This window comes from Centruroides vittatus, unplaced genomic scaffold (genome assembly GCF_030686945.1).
Source record: "Centruroides vittatus isolate TY-2023 unplaced genomic scaffold, ASM3068694v2 scaffold_576, whole genome shotgun sequence".
Classification (NCBI taxonomy): Eukaryota; Metazoa; Arthropoda; class Arachnida; order Scorpiones; family Buthidae; genus Centruroides; species Centruroides vittatus.
The window spans coordinates 3,217,471-3,233,717 of NW_027122713.1; the positions used below are offsets into that span (position 1 = coordinate 3,217,471).

General features: G+C 33.2%; 1 protein-coding gene across 1 annotated transcript in view; it reads left to right on the forward strand.

The window, feature by feature from the left end:
- Positions 1-1,941: 1,941 nt before the first annotated feature.
- Positions 1,942-16,247, forward strand: part of LOC136989492 (uncharacterized) — a 28,638-nt gene continuing 14,332 nt past the window's right edge. Inside the window, exons 1-17 of the mRNA XM_067287668.1 lie at positions 1,942-2,047; positions 2,126-2,389; positions 5,021-5,062; positions 5,145-5,441; positions 5,551-5,763; positions 5,844-6,023; positions 6,092-6,364; positions 6,442-6,690; positions 6,773-6,961; positions 7,035-7,145; positions 7,209-7,499; positions 7,584-7,856; positions 10,168-10,389; positions 11,227-11,382; positions 11,456-11,746; positions 15,378-15,653; positions 15,827-16,045. Coding sequence (XP_067143769.1) covers positions 2,221-2,389; positions 5,021-5,062; positions 5,145-5,441; positions 5,551-5,763; positions 5,844-6,023; positions 6,092-6,364; positions 6,442-6,690; positions 6,773-6,961; positions 7,035-7,145; positions 7,209-7,499; positions 7,584-7,856; positions 10,168-10,389; positions 11,227-11,382; positions 11,456-11,746; positions 15,378-15,653; positions 15,827-16,045 — 3,451 coding nt within the window. The 5' untranslated portion in view covers positions 1,942-2,047; positions 2,126-2,220. The remainder of the gene's footprint in view (positions 2,048-2,125; positions 2,390-5,020; positions 5,063-5,144; positions 5,442-5,550; positions 5,764-5,843; positions 6,024-6,091; positions 6,365-6,441; positions 6,691-6,772; positions 6,962-7,034; positions 7,146-7,208; positions 7,500-7,583; positions 7,857-10,167; positions 10,390-11,226; positions 11,383-11,455; positions 11,747-15,377; positions 15,654-15,826; positions 16,046-16,247) is intronic.

The following is a 16,247-nucleotide window of genomic DNA, read 5'->3' on the forward strand; positions in this document are numbered from 1 at the left end:
TAAATTTCTCGTTATATAATCATTTTTATTCCCCTCGGCAAAGAGAAAAACACTAATTTTAGCATCGTTTTAGGATTCTGTGCCAACTTTTTAATTTTTTATCAATTTTTGAAAATCATTCATCAGTGTAGGAAACAAGTTTTAAGAGTCATGTCTCATTACAGGTAGCTTTTGAACCTTTAATCCCTATAAAATGTTTGGTCATACGGGCAGCGCTTCTTTCAGAAAACGTTCTCCAGTGATATTTTCTGATCTGAAGGGTGACAAATGCAATTTGTCGGTCAATTTATATATATATAGTGTGCTTTTACAAACTGTTTATAGCCTACGAGGTATTGTTCGAAGGATTATTTACATATTTCAACAATAAATACCATACAATTTGGGTTAATTTAAATCTTAAACCCTTTTTTTTAAATTCAAGCTAAAAACAGACGGTAGACAACTTGGAGATAAAATATAATTCATTAAAATGATCGACGATGGCTGGAATTTAAAAAAAAAAAAGGATTTAAGATTTAAATTGACCCAAAATGCATGGTCGTTATTGTTTAAGTATGTTTATACGAGGTTATACAAAGAGGTATTACACACCAGGAAAGGATTAGACGTTGGTTTTTCGGGCCTCAACAAAATCTCCAGTCTTTCTTAATCCTTGTGAAAATCTTTAATATATTGATAGAAATGGCCTACAACTTTAGCAATGGCTGCAGGGTGTCAGAGTTGCCTGGCTGAAGTGAAATTTAGTCTTTTCACAAACCCTATTGTAAGCCTATAGTGTTTGTGAGGCTGTTAAGCCCTGTTGAACACTTAATTGTTAATAATACATCAAATTAGGCCTATAGTGTAGAATGTAATGGAATTACCGAACTTCGCTTACATCGCGTCGTTAAGAATGAAAGGTTTACACGAATTATAATTTTAAATAAATATTAAAATAATTAATTAAATACCTTTTTTATATTTCTGAATATAATATTTTAAAATGTTTTCTATGGAGTCGAATTATGAAACAGACGAAGTGTGACTACTCAATGTTTGCGTAGCGACCTCTAGTGGAATTTTTTTTACTGTAAATTTAAATTTTAAAATTATTACTTATATATATTTTACAATATTAAATTAATGTACTGTACGTAAAAAATATGATTTATTTAAACAATCTTTAGCGTTGTTTTTTTTTTTTTTTTTTTTTTTTTTTGCAATTATAAAAGTTTATTTAAAAAGAAATTACAAACATTATAAATTTTAATCAGCTCTTACCTCCATGGGGATCCGGTTTCGAATCCAATCCGGACTTAACGCGGTATAAAGAAATCGGAGAGCCCCAATGGGGAGTTCAATGAAGTTTTGAGGCCCTTTGTTATAAATACTAAACAATGCTAGCAAATCAATTTATTGCTTAATTTTAAAAAATACTAATCAGTCAATCGTCTCCTTAGAAACAAACCTCTAAATGTCTAGAAGATGGTATCTATGCCCGAGGTTCGCAGAATGTATCTCTTTTTGAAGCTGCTAATGTTCAGAGGCCACAAGCGCGCGCTTCATGTACCCGTGCGAAGATCCGTCACTAAGTATCGTAGTATCATTAATTCGGAGGAGACATCATTCCATATCTCTCATTTTAACTCCGTTGCGATACCGTCCACACGGGCTTTTTGGGGGTTTAACCGCCTATTTGGGAAGAATTACAGGTCGTGAGGAGGTCGTCGATGAATCTGACTACGTTGCGAAAAATAATGTTTTTTTTTTTTTTTTAAAATCCCATTCTTTTAAAAATGCTGTTTATGAGTCTGGACTACCCGAATTGCAATTAAACTGGGCTCGAAATGAAGAATTGGGTTCTATCGAGCGAAAACTGGGCCCAGCTTCGTTTAGTTTCGGGAATTAATTATTAATCTTTGTTTGCTATTAAACAGCCTGAAATAATATTTTACAGAATGCTGCCAGAAAGTACAATTGGAAGAAGACGGAAGTTGGAATAAAAGTAAATGCGATACGGAGGAAAATTTACAGGGGCTTTGTATTCGAGACAGCATCGGAAAGTGTTGAAATTTATGTTTTATATGCTTTTATTTTAAAACATTTATTATATTTGTATATGTATTTGATGTTTCAGGAGAAGGAGCACAACTGGAACCGACTGGATTAAAAGCAATAAACAGTCAAACTGTCCGATTAACTTGGGATTATAAGGGGGCAGGATGGAGAACCAGCAAGATGACAGCTAAAGTATGGAAAGGAAACGAAGATACCAAGACGTATGAAGCTTCTACCGCACAAAAATATATTGATATAGATAATTTGGAGCCTAGCGTCATTTATTCTTTAACACTTAAACCAGGATTTAACATCGTCACTAATGAAACAATTGTTAATTTTACAATTAGTGAGTTTCGCTTATTTAATTTGTTAAAAATTTTATTAAATTCTATTGAATAATTTTCCATTAAGAAACATTAATTTATGACCTAATTTTAATAATAAAATTTAAATTTTAAGTTAATCGAGATGTGAATTGCCAACAGATGGCAGCAGCAGCAAAAGGAGTTTTTTTTGCTCATAGGGAGATATAGCTTCTCAACCTTAATGACTTCAGATTTATTTTAGTGGGCTTGTGGAGATCGCGATCTACCGGTTGAGTGAAGAAACATGCAAAAAATGTTTTGTCGAATTTTAACGAATTTCGAACAAATTTAAGCTCCGTAACATAATAAAATTATATTTTATTCAATAATTCAACGTATTAATCCTTTCAAGAGAGATAAATGTACTGATTATCATTTAAATAAGATTATTTTATTTATATTAATATTTTATGTCCATCAAACAGCCCCTAAAAATAAATTTCAAGTGGGCGGAACGAGAGAACCTGTTTAGCAGTTTAACAAATAAGTAATTAACTTGTAATCTTTAGTAACATTGCCGTAATGCGGCATGGAAAGTGGAAACTCATTCGCATCGCCTCGCACCGCATACCACGATGCAAAGCGCAACATATTACACGCGAAGCTTACAATATTTAATTTTATTAAGAATTTATAAATGCTTAAAAGATTTTCATGTTAAACAGAAGTAAAGAAGAAAAGAAACCCACTATTGCGCGCTGTAAGTGTAAGCGTGACGCGACGCGACGCGACGTCACGCGATTGGCAACACGATACGCGTATTAAAATAATCACTGACAAATGGCGTTACGATCTCAAACGCCATTTTTTAAAACTTCGCGTAACTTAAAGCGCATTTAACGCTCGAAAACCAAATCGATTTTCGTCAATCGGAGCGTGACGAAAGCCAGAGCTTTCCTTTCTTTAAGGATCCGTTTTAGACAGGTTTTAACGTTTAAAAAAGTGCTTTCTATTGCTAAATTAGGGAAGCGATCGATCGACTCCTAAGATTTTTACATTTTTGGACTCAGAGGACCTTGAAATGTCGAGAAATGCAAACAATTTGGGGATTTCCTGTGTCTATGGATGTGTATAGGGGCACGATTTTGTTCACCCACTTCAAAGCTTAATAACTCCCGTGCCTTTTGTCGAAAATTTATGAAATTTGGCAGGGAGGTTTGCGCATTAAGGGCATTAATGCTATTAAATTTTGGAGGTTAAAGGTCGAGGGGATGGGGAGATTGAGAGGGTCGTGTGTCTCATCTCCACTGAGATCGAAGGTTTTACTCGTTAGAATTTTTTTTTATATGTATAAAACTCGTCCCTACCCTCGAAATTAAGCATTTTGCCGTTTTATAATAATTAATAATATAAAACAGTTTTTAAATAGATGGCGCTACAATTTTAAATTTTTTTGCTGGGAAAGCTATGCAATTCATTGTTGGATTTTTAAAATGTATACGAATTTTATGCATACGAAAGGGAGGTTGAGTTTTTGTTGTGGAATTGCATAATTTGTATGCAATTGGAGAGAGTTTGGTGACTAAAACTTGTCTTAATTAACAGAGAATTTAACGGAATTTTTATAGATTAAATCATAAAAAGTTAGTGTTAATGAATTCAGACTTTATCTAGTTAAGTGCTCTGTCACGTATGATAAAGGTTAATCGTGACAAGGTAAGCGCGTGCTGAAGATAGCCAAAAAAAATTCGTATTTTTTAATTTTTTTTAAAATTTTCTTTTTTAGTATATATAAATACTTTGCTTTGGGCCATCTATCACTCTGACAACTTTACTAGAGATTGCGCCATTTTATTTTTAGCGAGCGCGTCGCTACAAGGCCTATTAATGAGACTATTTAAGTAATTTTAACAAATCATTTCTCACAGAAATGGAGAAATATATTATTAAACTTCTTGTTAATTCAATTAGAAATGTAAATTTTTAGGAAATCTTGTTTGTATGCGAAAGTTTAGTCAGCGCGTCACGACTCGGTGTCGAATCACGGCTTGCTACAAAATTTTATTTGTGGCAAAATGGCGTATAAAACGCAAAGTAACGTAATAGTTATATAGAATTATCTTTATATTAAGTAAAAAATGTTTTATAAAGTTTTTAAATTGAATTTATAAAAAATGCCAAAACTTGTTGTTCGTTCGCGTGCGCTGGCGCGTCATTCAAAAATAAGTAAAAAAAAAAAATATTTATTTATATTAATAAAAAACATTTTCTCTTAAATATTCGCACTGTTTCAACGTAATTCAATTTTGTTCACTTATTTTTTCATATTAATACACACGTTTTCGATTTCAGACGCAAAGCGACGCGACGTCTCGTCGCGTTGCATCTGTAAACATTTAGCAGAAAACTAAGCTGTTACTGATAAATACACACCTATAAAATTAATAAATTAGAATATTCTCGCTACTAGAAACATGGTCCCAACAATTTCATTATCCGACGATAGAGTTTTTGAAAAAATAGAGTACGACAGACAGTGCGACGTACGCTCTTGTAAATAATTATAGAAAATAATAAGTAATTCAGAATCCTTTAACGTATTGCACAAAGTTACTTATAATAAAAGAAAATCAATAAAACTCTAATTTTAATTTAACATCTAATCTTTTCAGTCGATTTCTCTAAATCTGGGGAGGAGGCCGGCTCCCAATTTGGTAAGATATGGGGTTTTTTTTTTTTTTTTGATAATTTAAGCAAATCTGAGGTGTAATTTTACGATTTTGGCCAAATTTCCAGGCGGTTTTCTGTGTTATATACCCATAGAAGCTTACGTATATTGGAATGGGAGCATCGGAGTGAATTGGAACGAAGCTGTAGCCTCATCACTCGGAGAAACCTCATCCTGGAATGCCGATTCTTATATTATATCATTCTATGTTACGTCAGAAGGTGAAGCAACGAGTAAATCGATCGAAGTTAAGGAAAATAACTTCCTCGTATCCACAGCGGCTTTACAAACGGAATACACGTTCGATCTACAGTGTAGATTCGGAGAAAAACTCTACCCCTGCGGAAACACGCGCTTATCTACCGGTAAAAATGTTAATTTAGTCATTTATATATCTTAAAAGTTGAGTTAACATTAAGTTCTGCCACTGATAAAACGTCATTTCGCTCTCTCTTCTCTTCCTCTTCCTTCAAGGTTTACCAGATAAAGTGATGGAGAGAAATGGTTTTTACGTCTTGTATCAGTTAGTTTCTGAGAAGAAAACGTGGCAGGAATCGGAAAACGAATGCCAAAAACGCAGAGGACATTTGATCAGTTTAGAAAGCGAGCAGGAATTTAAAGAAATTGGAAAGTTAATTTCCGAACCCGACGTCAACTACTGGACCGGTGCTAAACTGGAACGATCTGGTTAGCATCAAACACTAGAGAATATTAAATTTTAACTTTTTTTTTTTTTTTTAATAAAATTAAAATATTATCTTTATTAGAAAGGGGACGTTGGACGGATGGAAACAGGATCAATTACTTTCCCGTATCTAGTCGAAATTCGGGTGTTACTTCGGCTAGCGAGTCGTGTTTTCACACCACTCTAGAGAGCAAAAGGATGAGGATTATAGGAGGCAACTGTCAAAATCTCTTACCGTTTATCTGTAAATTTACAGAGCGTGGTACGTTAGAGATTTTATTTAATTTATTAAATATAAAAAATATATATTTGTTCGTTGTTATTTAATAGATTTAGTAGCGAAAGTAGAAGAATTTAAAGTAGAAGCGATAACTCCTACAACAATAGATATTTCTTGGAGAGATCCGAGTGTACTTTGGAAACCGACCTTTTATGACCTGTACGTTTGTCTGGAGGATAAATGTCAGAAATACGGCAATTCCGTCGAAGAATATAAAAAATCTTTAGAGGATTTAACCGAATTTACCGATTATACAATTAAAGTACAATCGGTTTTAAAGCCTCTGAAGTTAAAAACTCCTTTCGTCACCGAGGTCATGACGGGTAACTAACCATTAATATGATATTTGTTCAATTTAATATATATCCGGCACTGTATGTAATGTGTTTTATTGTTGTAGAACCCATCAATCCGATTGCTGTTAATATTACATGGGATGGAGCTGTAAGTATGGCGAGTTTATTACTTGTCTCTCGAAGAAAATCCGAAAAAATATTGGATGTAACGGCTATCGATTCGGTTGGAAATCACAAAGTAACATCGCGTGACAAAGCCGAAAAAATAACAATAACAGGTTTAATACCGGGTCACGACTACAACGTGTCGATGCTCGGAGATACTTGGAAGTATTCTTTTATTTTACCCGCTTGTAAGTAACGTAGATAAAAATCTTTTCGGGCTTTTTGATATAATTTTACATTGTTTTATATTATTAAAATATAAAATTCCAGTTCCCAACTGCAGCGGGAATCAAGTACAATATTTAAATAATTGCTTCTGGGCGGAGGAAGATTACAAAGATGCAAATGATTGTCAGAGGCAAAACGGCTTATTAGGGAAACCGTCGTTGGTACAATTAAAAAGTATAAGCTCGTACTTAAATAAGTACGAAAAGATTAAACTAGACGGTTCGAATCTCGGTAAGCAAGTTGACAAGTATATAAATTTTGGCTGGTTTATTATGTTTTAATTCATAATTTAACGCCATTTCAGAGGATAATTGTGCAGATAAAACGGAAGAAACGTGTTGTTCTACGGAGGAAGAAACAAAATGCCAATGCTGCGAGGATGCTAGTGTTCTTCTCTGCCAATCACCCATTAAATGTAAGGCTATTTTTACCTCTTAGACAATTCTAGAACACAATATTAAAGATAGAAAACACGTAGTTAGCATAGGAAAAGTGGAGAACGTAGAAATTTCCAATGTCACATTTGAATCCGTGGCTATGACGTGGTCTCGACCTTCGACCTTATGGAATATCCCATCGTATCGTATCGAATGGAGACCCCTAAACGATATAGGAAGAAGGAAAGATTTCGGCGAATCAATAACGAACCAAGCTGAAGTACAGATCAAAGAATTAAGATCCGAAGCATCTTACGAGATGAAGATAACACCCGACGTGGATAAGAGATTTTATGGAGAAGATTACATTAAAACATTAACAACTTTAAAGGGTGGGTTACATACACATTGCTTAATTACTATTAAACCCTTAAATATGCTATAAAGCTGTAGGAGAGTACAATTTTATGTTGTAGATCCGAGAATTCCTGCCAAGTACGAGATAAGTGCGGATGGAACAGTATCGATAACCAGCCCTAAATTGAAAGATATGGGACGTGAAGAAGAGTTACTGGATGTTCGAATATTCAATACTAACGATCCCGATGACGTAATTTTATCTAAACAGCTTCGTGCTAATGATATGAGCGTTAAAGGCGTGACTCCATCGCTTAATTATAGCGTTGTCACTAAATCGGTGGACGAATCCATTGACGATCCTTGGTATCATTCGTTCACCTTCCTAGCTTGTAAGTTTTTATACTGATTTTTTCGTATTCCGAATGAATTTTTAATTGTAAAAATCTCTATTTTTATAGCTCTAATTTGCTTATATCCAACGTTGCACCGTGTGAATTGGTCTGTACTAAACATATTGAATAGATAGAGGGTAGGGCCTCTTTCTATTTGTGAAAAACAAATTGTATCTGTAGGAAATATCTTTTCTTGATTACATTTATCATATAAATATATATTAGTACAATCGAACTTCGTTTTAGCGCTATCATTTGTCCGACATCGAAAAGGGCACTAATTCGAGTGCCGAAATTCTTCAAATAATACGAATTATGTGTAATAACGAGGTCTAGAGTTTGAAAGTCACGTCATTTAGTGATTTAGTTCACGAGTATTGGTTGGCACTTTACAGGAGTGGCTCTATTTGCGAGATCGCTATATCGAGGAGTTCGGTATAGTTAGACACAACTGTTAAAACAGACAAAAATTAACTGAAAAAGATCTAAATATTAACAATTTAAAGTATTTTATTCGAAGTTTAAAGTATTATATATATAATACTTTAAACTGTTAAAGTTTAAAGGAATTAGTTAATTTCTAGTCCATAAATAACCAATTATTGTAGTAATTGCTATCACTGTTAATTATTATTACGTTCACAAATTAATGTTCCTCGCTTCGAGTAAATATATTTACAGGAAGCCGCAAAAATTTCACAAATTTACAAGAAGTAACGGGTGTGAGGTTGCAAAATTAGTAGGACAAGGTAGGAGACATTTAAAGAATGTCTCCTACCTTGTCCTACCTTTAGGAGAATGTAAAAGTTTACTTGTACAAGCGGAGCAAAGACTACTTTCAGACCTTTACCCCTCGCTAAATTCTACTTTTACAAGAATTTTAATGAGGAGTAAAGGAGAGAAGTATACGTTCGTGCTACATTTTGTTAATTATTAATTATAATGAGATAATTAAACACGTGAAACGGATGCGTAGAGGTTAAAAAAAAAAAAAAAAAAAAAAAGTGAAGCGATTTGTCACGAATTATCAGCAGAGATCTGCATAAAAGTTTCGCATCACGAATACAAGTTGTTCATGAAAATTTCCTGTAGATAATTGAATTTATAGGCAAAATAGCTGCATGTTTCTGGTGTTGCTCGGGCTTTAAGTGGGTGAAGAATTGGCAAGGTTGAGTTAGAAGAGAATGATAAAATAATGGTATTATTAACTGAAACGTACTGTACGTGCAATGTTAAGTTAACGCTTTTTCGGACTTAAGTTAACAGGGATTGGGCTTTAGGGGTGATCAAGGAGCGGGATTTAGAGTGGTGGAAGCTTTAGGGGTTGTTGGGAACCGGGATTTAGGATGGTGGGAGCTTTAGGAGTGGTTGAGGAGCTGGATTTAGGATGATGAGAGGTTTAGGGATGGTTGAGGCTGGGACCCCACAGTATTTTTCTAGGATATTGAAGAATATACATGCCAAATTTGGTGCGGATACGTTAAAGGGATAAAACCCTTTATCTAACATACATACGTACAGTACAGCACATACATACATATTTTAAGTTTTATATATAGGCTATAGATATTCAAAAATAAGGAATGCTCTGTTGTGAAATTTCGACAAGTTTCTTAAATTACAAGATTTAAATCTGTTTAAAAGTATCTTTTCTTCCTCGTTAAATTCATTATTATTAATTAAAATATTTAATTTTCTTCCTTACAAAATAGTGTCAAGTATTAGCTTTAACTAGTTTTTATTTTTCCCCCTTTTTTTTTACTCGTAAACATTGATAACTGCAAAGGCTACACCCATTTTCTAGTGATTTGTAATATGATAATTTGAATATTTTGTACTTATTTTTCTCTTTGTAATTATATTAATAAATATTCCATTTGACAATTACGACTTGTGTTGAACAATAATTCGAATTATTCACTAAGTTTAATAGTTAATTATAAATAAGTAGATGTACGTAATTCAAACACCTTTTCGATATGAAAAACTATAATAAAATTAATTATTTTAAATAATATATTATTAAAAACGCATTAGGGATAGATCAAAGTTTAATTTATAAGCCGCGGATAGACATTCAGACGATCAAATGGAAGCGTGACGCTTAAAACTTTAATAAACATTGAATTCTTTTATACTTAAAAAAATATATGCTCTAATTACGTTATTTTACAAATCTTATTCAATTCTTAAGAGGTGGAGACATGAAATCTATGTTGAATGAAGTACTGCACTCGAGAATTGATGTAAGATCTTAAGAATAATTTATATTATATAATTCTGTACACTATTTACTAAATTATTACAGATCCTTCTTGTAGAGAAGAGGAATATCAAGTGACGTACAAGTGTTATTGGGTGTTAAATGGAAGATTCATCAGATCTGTAGCCAACGACGAATGCATTCAACAAAATGGAATCCTATTCAGCCCTACGACAAAATCTGAATTCTATTCGTTGAAAGAATATTTAATTCTTGTAGCAAACACTTCGTACTGGGTTAATGTTTCATCTTTAGCACTTGAAGAGGGTAAATTTTAATTGTTAATTTAATAACGCCATTATTTTTTTTCACTGTATTCACTCAGGTAGTTACACAATGAATTACCAGTAAATTGTCTTATAAGTTATTATTTCGAGCCCACGAATAGACGAGTGGATAAAACCACTGAACACCGAGTTTGTCGTGGGTTCGCGCCTCGGCATGTGGAGTTTTCGTGATGTTCTTCACGCTTTTAACACTTAAATAAGAGCCATTTCCCTATAGAAAGTCTTCTCGGGAGGCATAGCCCTCGTGACGCTTCGTCTTTACAAAGATAAAACAAAGTTAATACTTTATACAGTGAAGGACTAAGATCTTCCGGGCCTGTGGGCACAGAATATTGGGACCCTTATACATAATTTTATATCGTAAACTGCTGCTGTAACGTGTAATTGTGATTATGAAATTTTATTTATAAATTGCGAAGACATAGTTGCTTTATTTTTTACAATTTCGGGTTCCCCTAGATCCGAGGTCTCTCTAGCCGTGCCAAGCGAGCAATCCGGCATTGGTTTCCGCTTATACGCTTTTTCATTTATGGGTTTTTCAGACTTAAAAACGTATAATCGAGGTTTTACTGTACTTCCGAATATGTGTTAGGAGCCTAATTTAGGAATTTGTAATATTCTAGATACGTGAAAGTATACTCTCGTGTACAGTACATTCAATCGAACCATTTTGCTTTCTTTGCCCTCAGGCCCCTAGGCATAAGTCTACTCAGCTTAATCCGTCACTGACTTTAACTCAGACTGTAATTAAATACCTTCAGCCAAACGTTCAAACTCATTTCCTGACTCCCAAATTAATTATTCCTGTTCATTTCAGTCGAAATTATAGAAAAGAAATGTCCAGGAGACGAAACTTTCAATAGCCAAGACGGACTACAAGTCAAATGCTGTTCCTTCAATACTTTAGCTGGGATCGTAACCTGCTCGTGCTGTAGTGAGGATATGATGGTCATATGCCAAAAAAATGTGCCAAGTAAGAATAGTCGATTGTAGAAAAATGATTATTACGAGTTTTCTCGTTTGTAAAACGATAATTATATTAACAGTCGATCTAGGAACGGTTCAGAATTACAGAGTTGTAAACGCCACTTACGATTCGTTATGGATTAAATGGGAACCACCGAAGACTTCTTGGAAGATAAAATCCTATTCTGTAACTTGGACTCCACAAAAGTGGAATGGAAGATCGAAAGATAAAGGAAATTCCACGTTATTCGATGTAGAATATAAAATAACGAAATTAAAGCCCGAAAGAACCTACGTGGTATCCGTGGCACCATTTGTAATTGAGAGTCTTACTGGAAATTATGAGAAAATAACTTCAACAACTTTAGAAGGTAAACTGTTAAGAAATTCAATATAAATTATGCTATTTTATCAACTTAAATTATTTTAAACTTAATAATTGTAGGTAGTTGGTTAATTGTTTTAATTGGTGTTTTGTTAGTTATATGGGAGTTGTAATCTCGTGCCATATGGCTTTACTATATCGGTGTATAAATAAGTAGACTGTAGTGCCTAATAGTCGAATAATAATAATAAGTAATAAGTAGAATGTAGTGCTAATTGACGTATTTATATTATTCATAAGTGAATAATAAAAATCCAGCAACGAGTTGCTTAACTTTCCAGGCAAAAAAGTTAAAATTGTGTGTGGCGCCATCTATTATAAGATTGTATTTAATGACTTTTTATATTATTAATTATTATAAACTGGTAAAAAGCTTAATTTTAAGGGTAGAAATGAGTTTTATAAAAAAAATTGTAAATGCTAATAACGAGTAAAAGCTTCATTAAGAGGTCACGTGTCTCGAAATACGACACGTGACCTCATCTATCTCTCCACCTCCTCGACCTTTAACCATCAAAATTTAATAGCATCAACCCACCTAATACGCAAACCTCCCCGGAAAATTTCAGAAATTTTCGACAAAAAGCACAGGAGTTATTAAATTTAAAAAAGGACGAACAAAATCGTGCCCCACACACTTACATCCATAGATACAGGAAACCCCGCCTAATTTTTTGCATTTTTCGACATTTGAAGGTCATCTGAGTCCAAAAATGTAAAAGTCTTGAGTGGTGGAAATTGTTTTTGACTGATAACCATACTTTCTGTCTATTATATAAAAAGCCCGAAAAAGTAAAAAATACCTCAATGTTTAATGAATAATTATATCTCGGTTTATAACCAGAACAGTTGTACAATATAAAATTTCATCACTGTTAATATAATAATAATTAACTGAATGATGCAAATTATAGAACACATGGCTGGATTTGCCCATAAGCTAAATAAGGTGCAATTTAGGACTCTGCATTTTTACATGTAATATAATTTGGTGGCGGGAAAGGGCCTACTATATGTTATAGTTTAAGACCACAACAAATGTAAGCCCAGCCTTGATAGAATGTTTACATTTTGATAAATTAGTGAGAATCTGAAAGAAACTGGAAGGATTCTATTGATTAGAGCAGGTAAGTTGATTGAATAAGTTAACACCAATAAAATGCGAGATTTGAAGAATATATGTGACCTCAGGTCCAAATAAAGGACCAGAAAAGTCATTTAGGCCGGGCTCTTGATACAGAGGGCCCCAGAGTTTAGTCTGTTAAATAAAAACACGATAGGAGAGTGAGATAAATTAGTTTCTATTAATAAGTGCTGGCAAATTTGTTACTTTCCTGAGTGCCACATGTAGCAGCGACAGCCAAAAACCAATCCCCCTCCAAGATTTTTACATTTTTTTACTCGGGAACCCTCAAACATTGAAAAATTCCGAAAAAAGTTGGGGTTTTTTCTGCATATGCAGGGTATGGATTTAGTGCGTGTGTGGGGATGGAACGATTTTCTTCACTCATTTTGAAACTTGAGAACTGCTGTGCCTTTTGTCGAAAATTTCTGAAATTTTGCAGGGAGGTTTGTGTATTAGGAAGATTGATGCTATTAAATTTTAGTGGTTAAAGGTCGAAGAGGTGGGAAGGTAAAGGGTCAAGTGTCGTATCTCCACTGGGATCGAACTTGATGAAGATTTTATTCGTTAGTAGCACATACAATTTTTTTTAAAATAAAACTTATCTCTACCCTCGAAATTACGTTTATTGCCATTTTATAAAATTTTTAAAATGAAATATCGTAACAGATGGCGCTACACACAATTTTAACTTTTTTTGCTGGGAAAGTTACGTAACTCGTTGTTGAATTTTTTAAAATTTCTTTACTTGTTGATTTAATTCGTATATTTTTATGGTTTTCAAAAAGGGATCAAGGATCCTATTTGTGAGTGACCAAGCCGTTTTCACCTGTTCCATTCTCTTTGTGATATTATTGCTTAAATTAAAACTAGAGACTCGTAAATAGCTTCTACATTTAAGTGTGTACCATTGTTTCCACTTTCATTAAATGGTTTACTCTATATAAATTTGGAAAAATATTTCTTAAATTACTTGAAAACAAGCCGAATTCTTCATTTTACTTAATGAAATACAGTTTAAAAGTCTGCATACCTAGCTTCATAGACAGATAATGCATGCAGTATAAGAGAATCTTAGTTGTTTAGAACAAGAATACAATTGTAACATTAATACATTAATAGAATCTTTCACTCGAAAGGTTAAAGATTCATTAGGAAAGATAAATTAATCACAATTGTTCAGAGTCTGCAGAGCGTGTTGCAAAAACATCCTCCGCTAAAGATATTTGTTTAATTTTCAATTTAGAGAATAACTTATTGGTAGTAATGACAAACAAACGAAACAATTTGTTTGATTTAAGCAAACATTTGTAAACATATTTGAAAAGAAATAAAAATTACTTTAAGCGGATTTCATTGTTGAAAGATTAATGATCTTTAAAAGTTTCGCTGACTCGTTTGCTTGTTAAATACTTGATTAATAGTAATGTTAAAGTTTGTCTAGCATTTATTGTTCTCTTCTATGCTATGATTCAAGCCACCAACTTTCGTGTAAGTTGTATGAAATTTATACTTTTTCGTTGTTAGAATGTTGTTTAGAAGTACACAAAAGTTGGAGTGCTTCAAATCATTGTATAAAAGTACGTAATGCTGGAAATCTGCAATGATTTAGGGAACTGAAACCTCCAACATTCTAACCTGAACTGTGCAGATTTCTAGCATTGTGTACTTTTATACAGAGTTCAGGTTAGGTTGTATAATTTTGGCAGTTTCAGTTCTTTAAATCATTAGAGCTTTCCAGCATTGTGTGTTATTATTATACAGGATTCAAGTTAGACTACAAGTTAGATAATATTAAATATAGACAAAAAGTATTCCCAAATTTTCAGAATTTTGGCTCTTTAAAGTGTATGGGGGAAAATATTGAGAAGAAATTAATAATTTATTGCTTTGATTATTTTAAATATAATAAAAATGATAAATTTTACCATTTCTTTCTATGATTTTTATATGAATTTCTATCGTTTCGTTGCGTCAAGTCGCGATTCGTGACGCGACGAGCGTGATAAAAGATATTTTATTCTGAATAGTTAGCAATTCTATATTTCAAATTACTAACTTAAACCGAATTCTAAATATAAGCCTTTAATTTTTGAAAAAGATTTTAATATCCGTAAGCTATCACTCAGATACAGTCGCGTCATCGCGATCGATGAGCGATGCGATACACGCGGAATCGATTTATAATTTTAAAAGAATAGAATATGTTTTAAAAATCTTTTCGATTACTTTTGTAGAAAGGCGTAAATTATGCATTTTTTTCAACGTTTAAAATTTTATCAATTAAAATATTAACGTAACGCGTGGCGAGCACGCTTACAGTCGAAACGAATCGCTTCGTAAATAGTTTTAACATAGTTGTAAAGCGTGATAGAAAGATAAATCTGAAAAATTTCATTAATTTGTTGTATATTTAAAATATGTTAAGCAACGTTAACTGTGTCGTAAGTTTTAATTAGCGATATTAATTTATAAGAAAAATCATTTTATGTAGATACTCGCAGCCCTTTGCAGTTCGAGATCAACGAAGACGGAGAAATGACTATTGTAAGTCCCAAATTTATGGATAAAGAAGGCAAAACTCCAATAAACATCACTTTATACGAAATCGGAGACACGGGGAAAGAGACACCAGTTGAAAAAGTCATCGGTAAACCCAGCGGAACCTCTATAACGGGGCTTAAACCCGGCGCAAATTACACCATTAAAGTGAACGTTAACGACGAAGACGAAGACGAGCCTTTCAACCACACAACGAATTTTATCGCCTGTAAGTCTTATATTAACGGTACAAAAGTAGAAAATTGTACAGGCACCAGTATGCGATGCAACGACAGCGAGTTAAACTCGCTCTCGCTGCATCGCGTCCCGTAAATCCTCTAAGCTTAAAGCGCTTAAACCTAATAAATCCGAGAAAATAATTAATCACAATTAATTTCTCAGATCCCACGTGTAAACCGGAGCAGATACAAAAAGATTTAGATTGTTTTTGGATTCCGGAAGAGAAGAAACCGTGGAGAGATGCCATTTCTCTATGTCGCCAGTCGGGTGGAGGTCTAGTAGATCCTTCTTTAAACAATAATCCGCGTGTTAAATCATTATTTAATTCTCAAAAATCCAGTATTTGGACCGACATGAGAAAATCCAGCCTGTCAAAAAAAGGTAAATAATATATTTTCTTAATTATTTCTGAAGAGAAAGTTACGAGTTAACCATTATCTAAGCAGTTATAACACATTTTTTATGTTCTAAATTGATTAAAATATGTTTAAATTAACTAAGTGAGCAATTCTAAAAGGTGAAAATTGCATTTTAAATCATTTAAAGAGTTCAATAATAGGCCTATCTATATTTAACGGTTTAA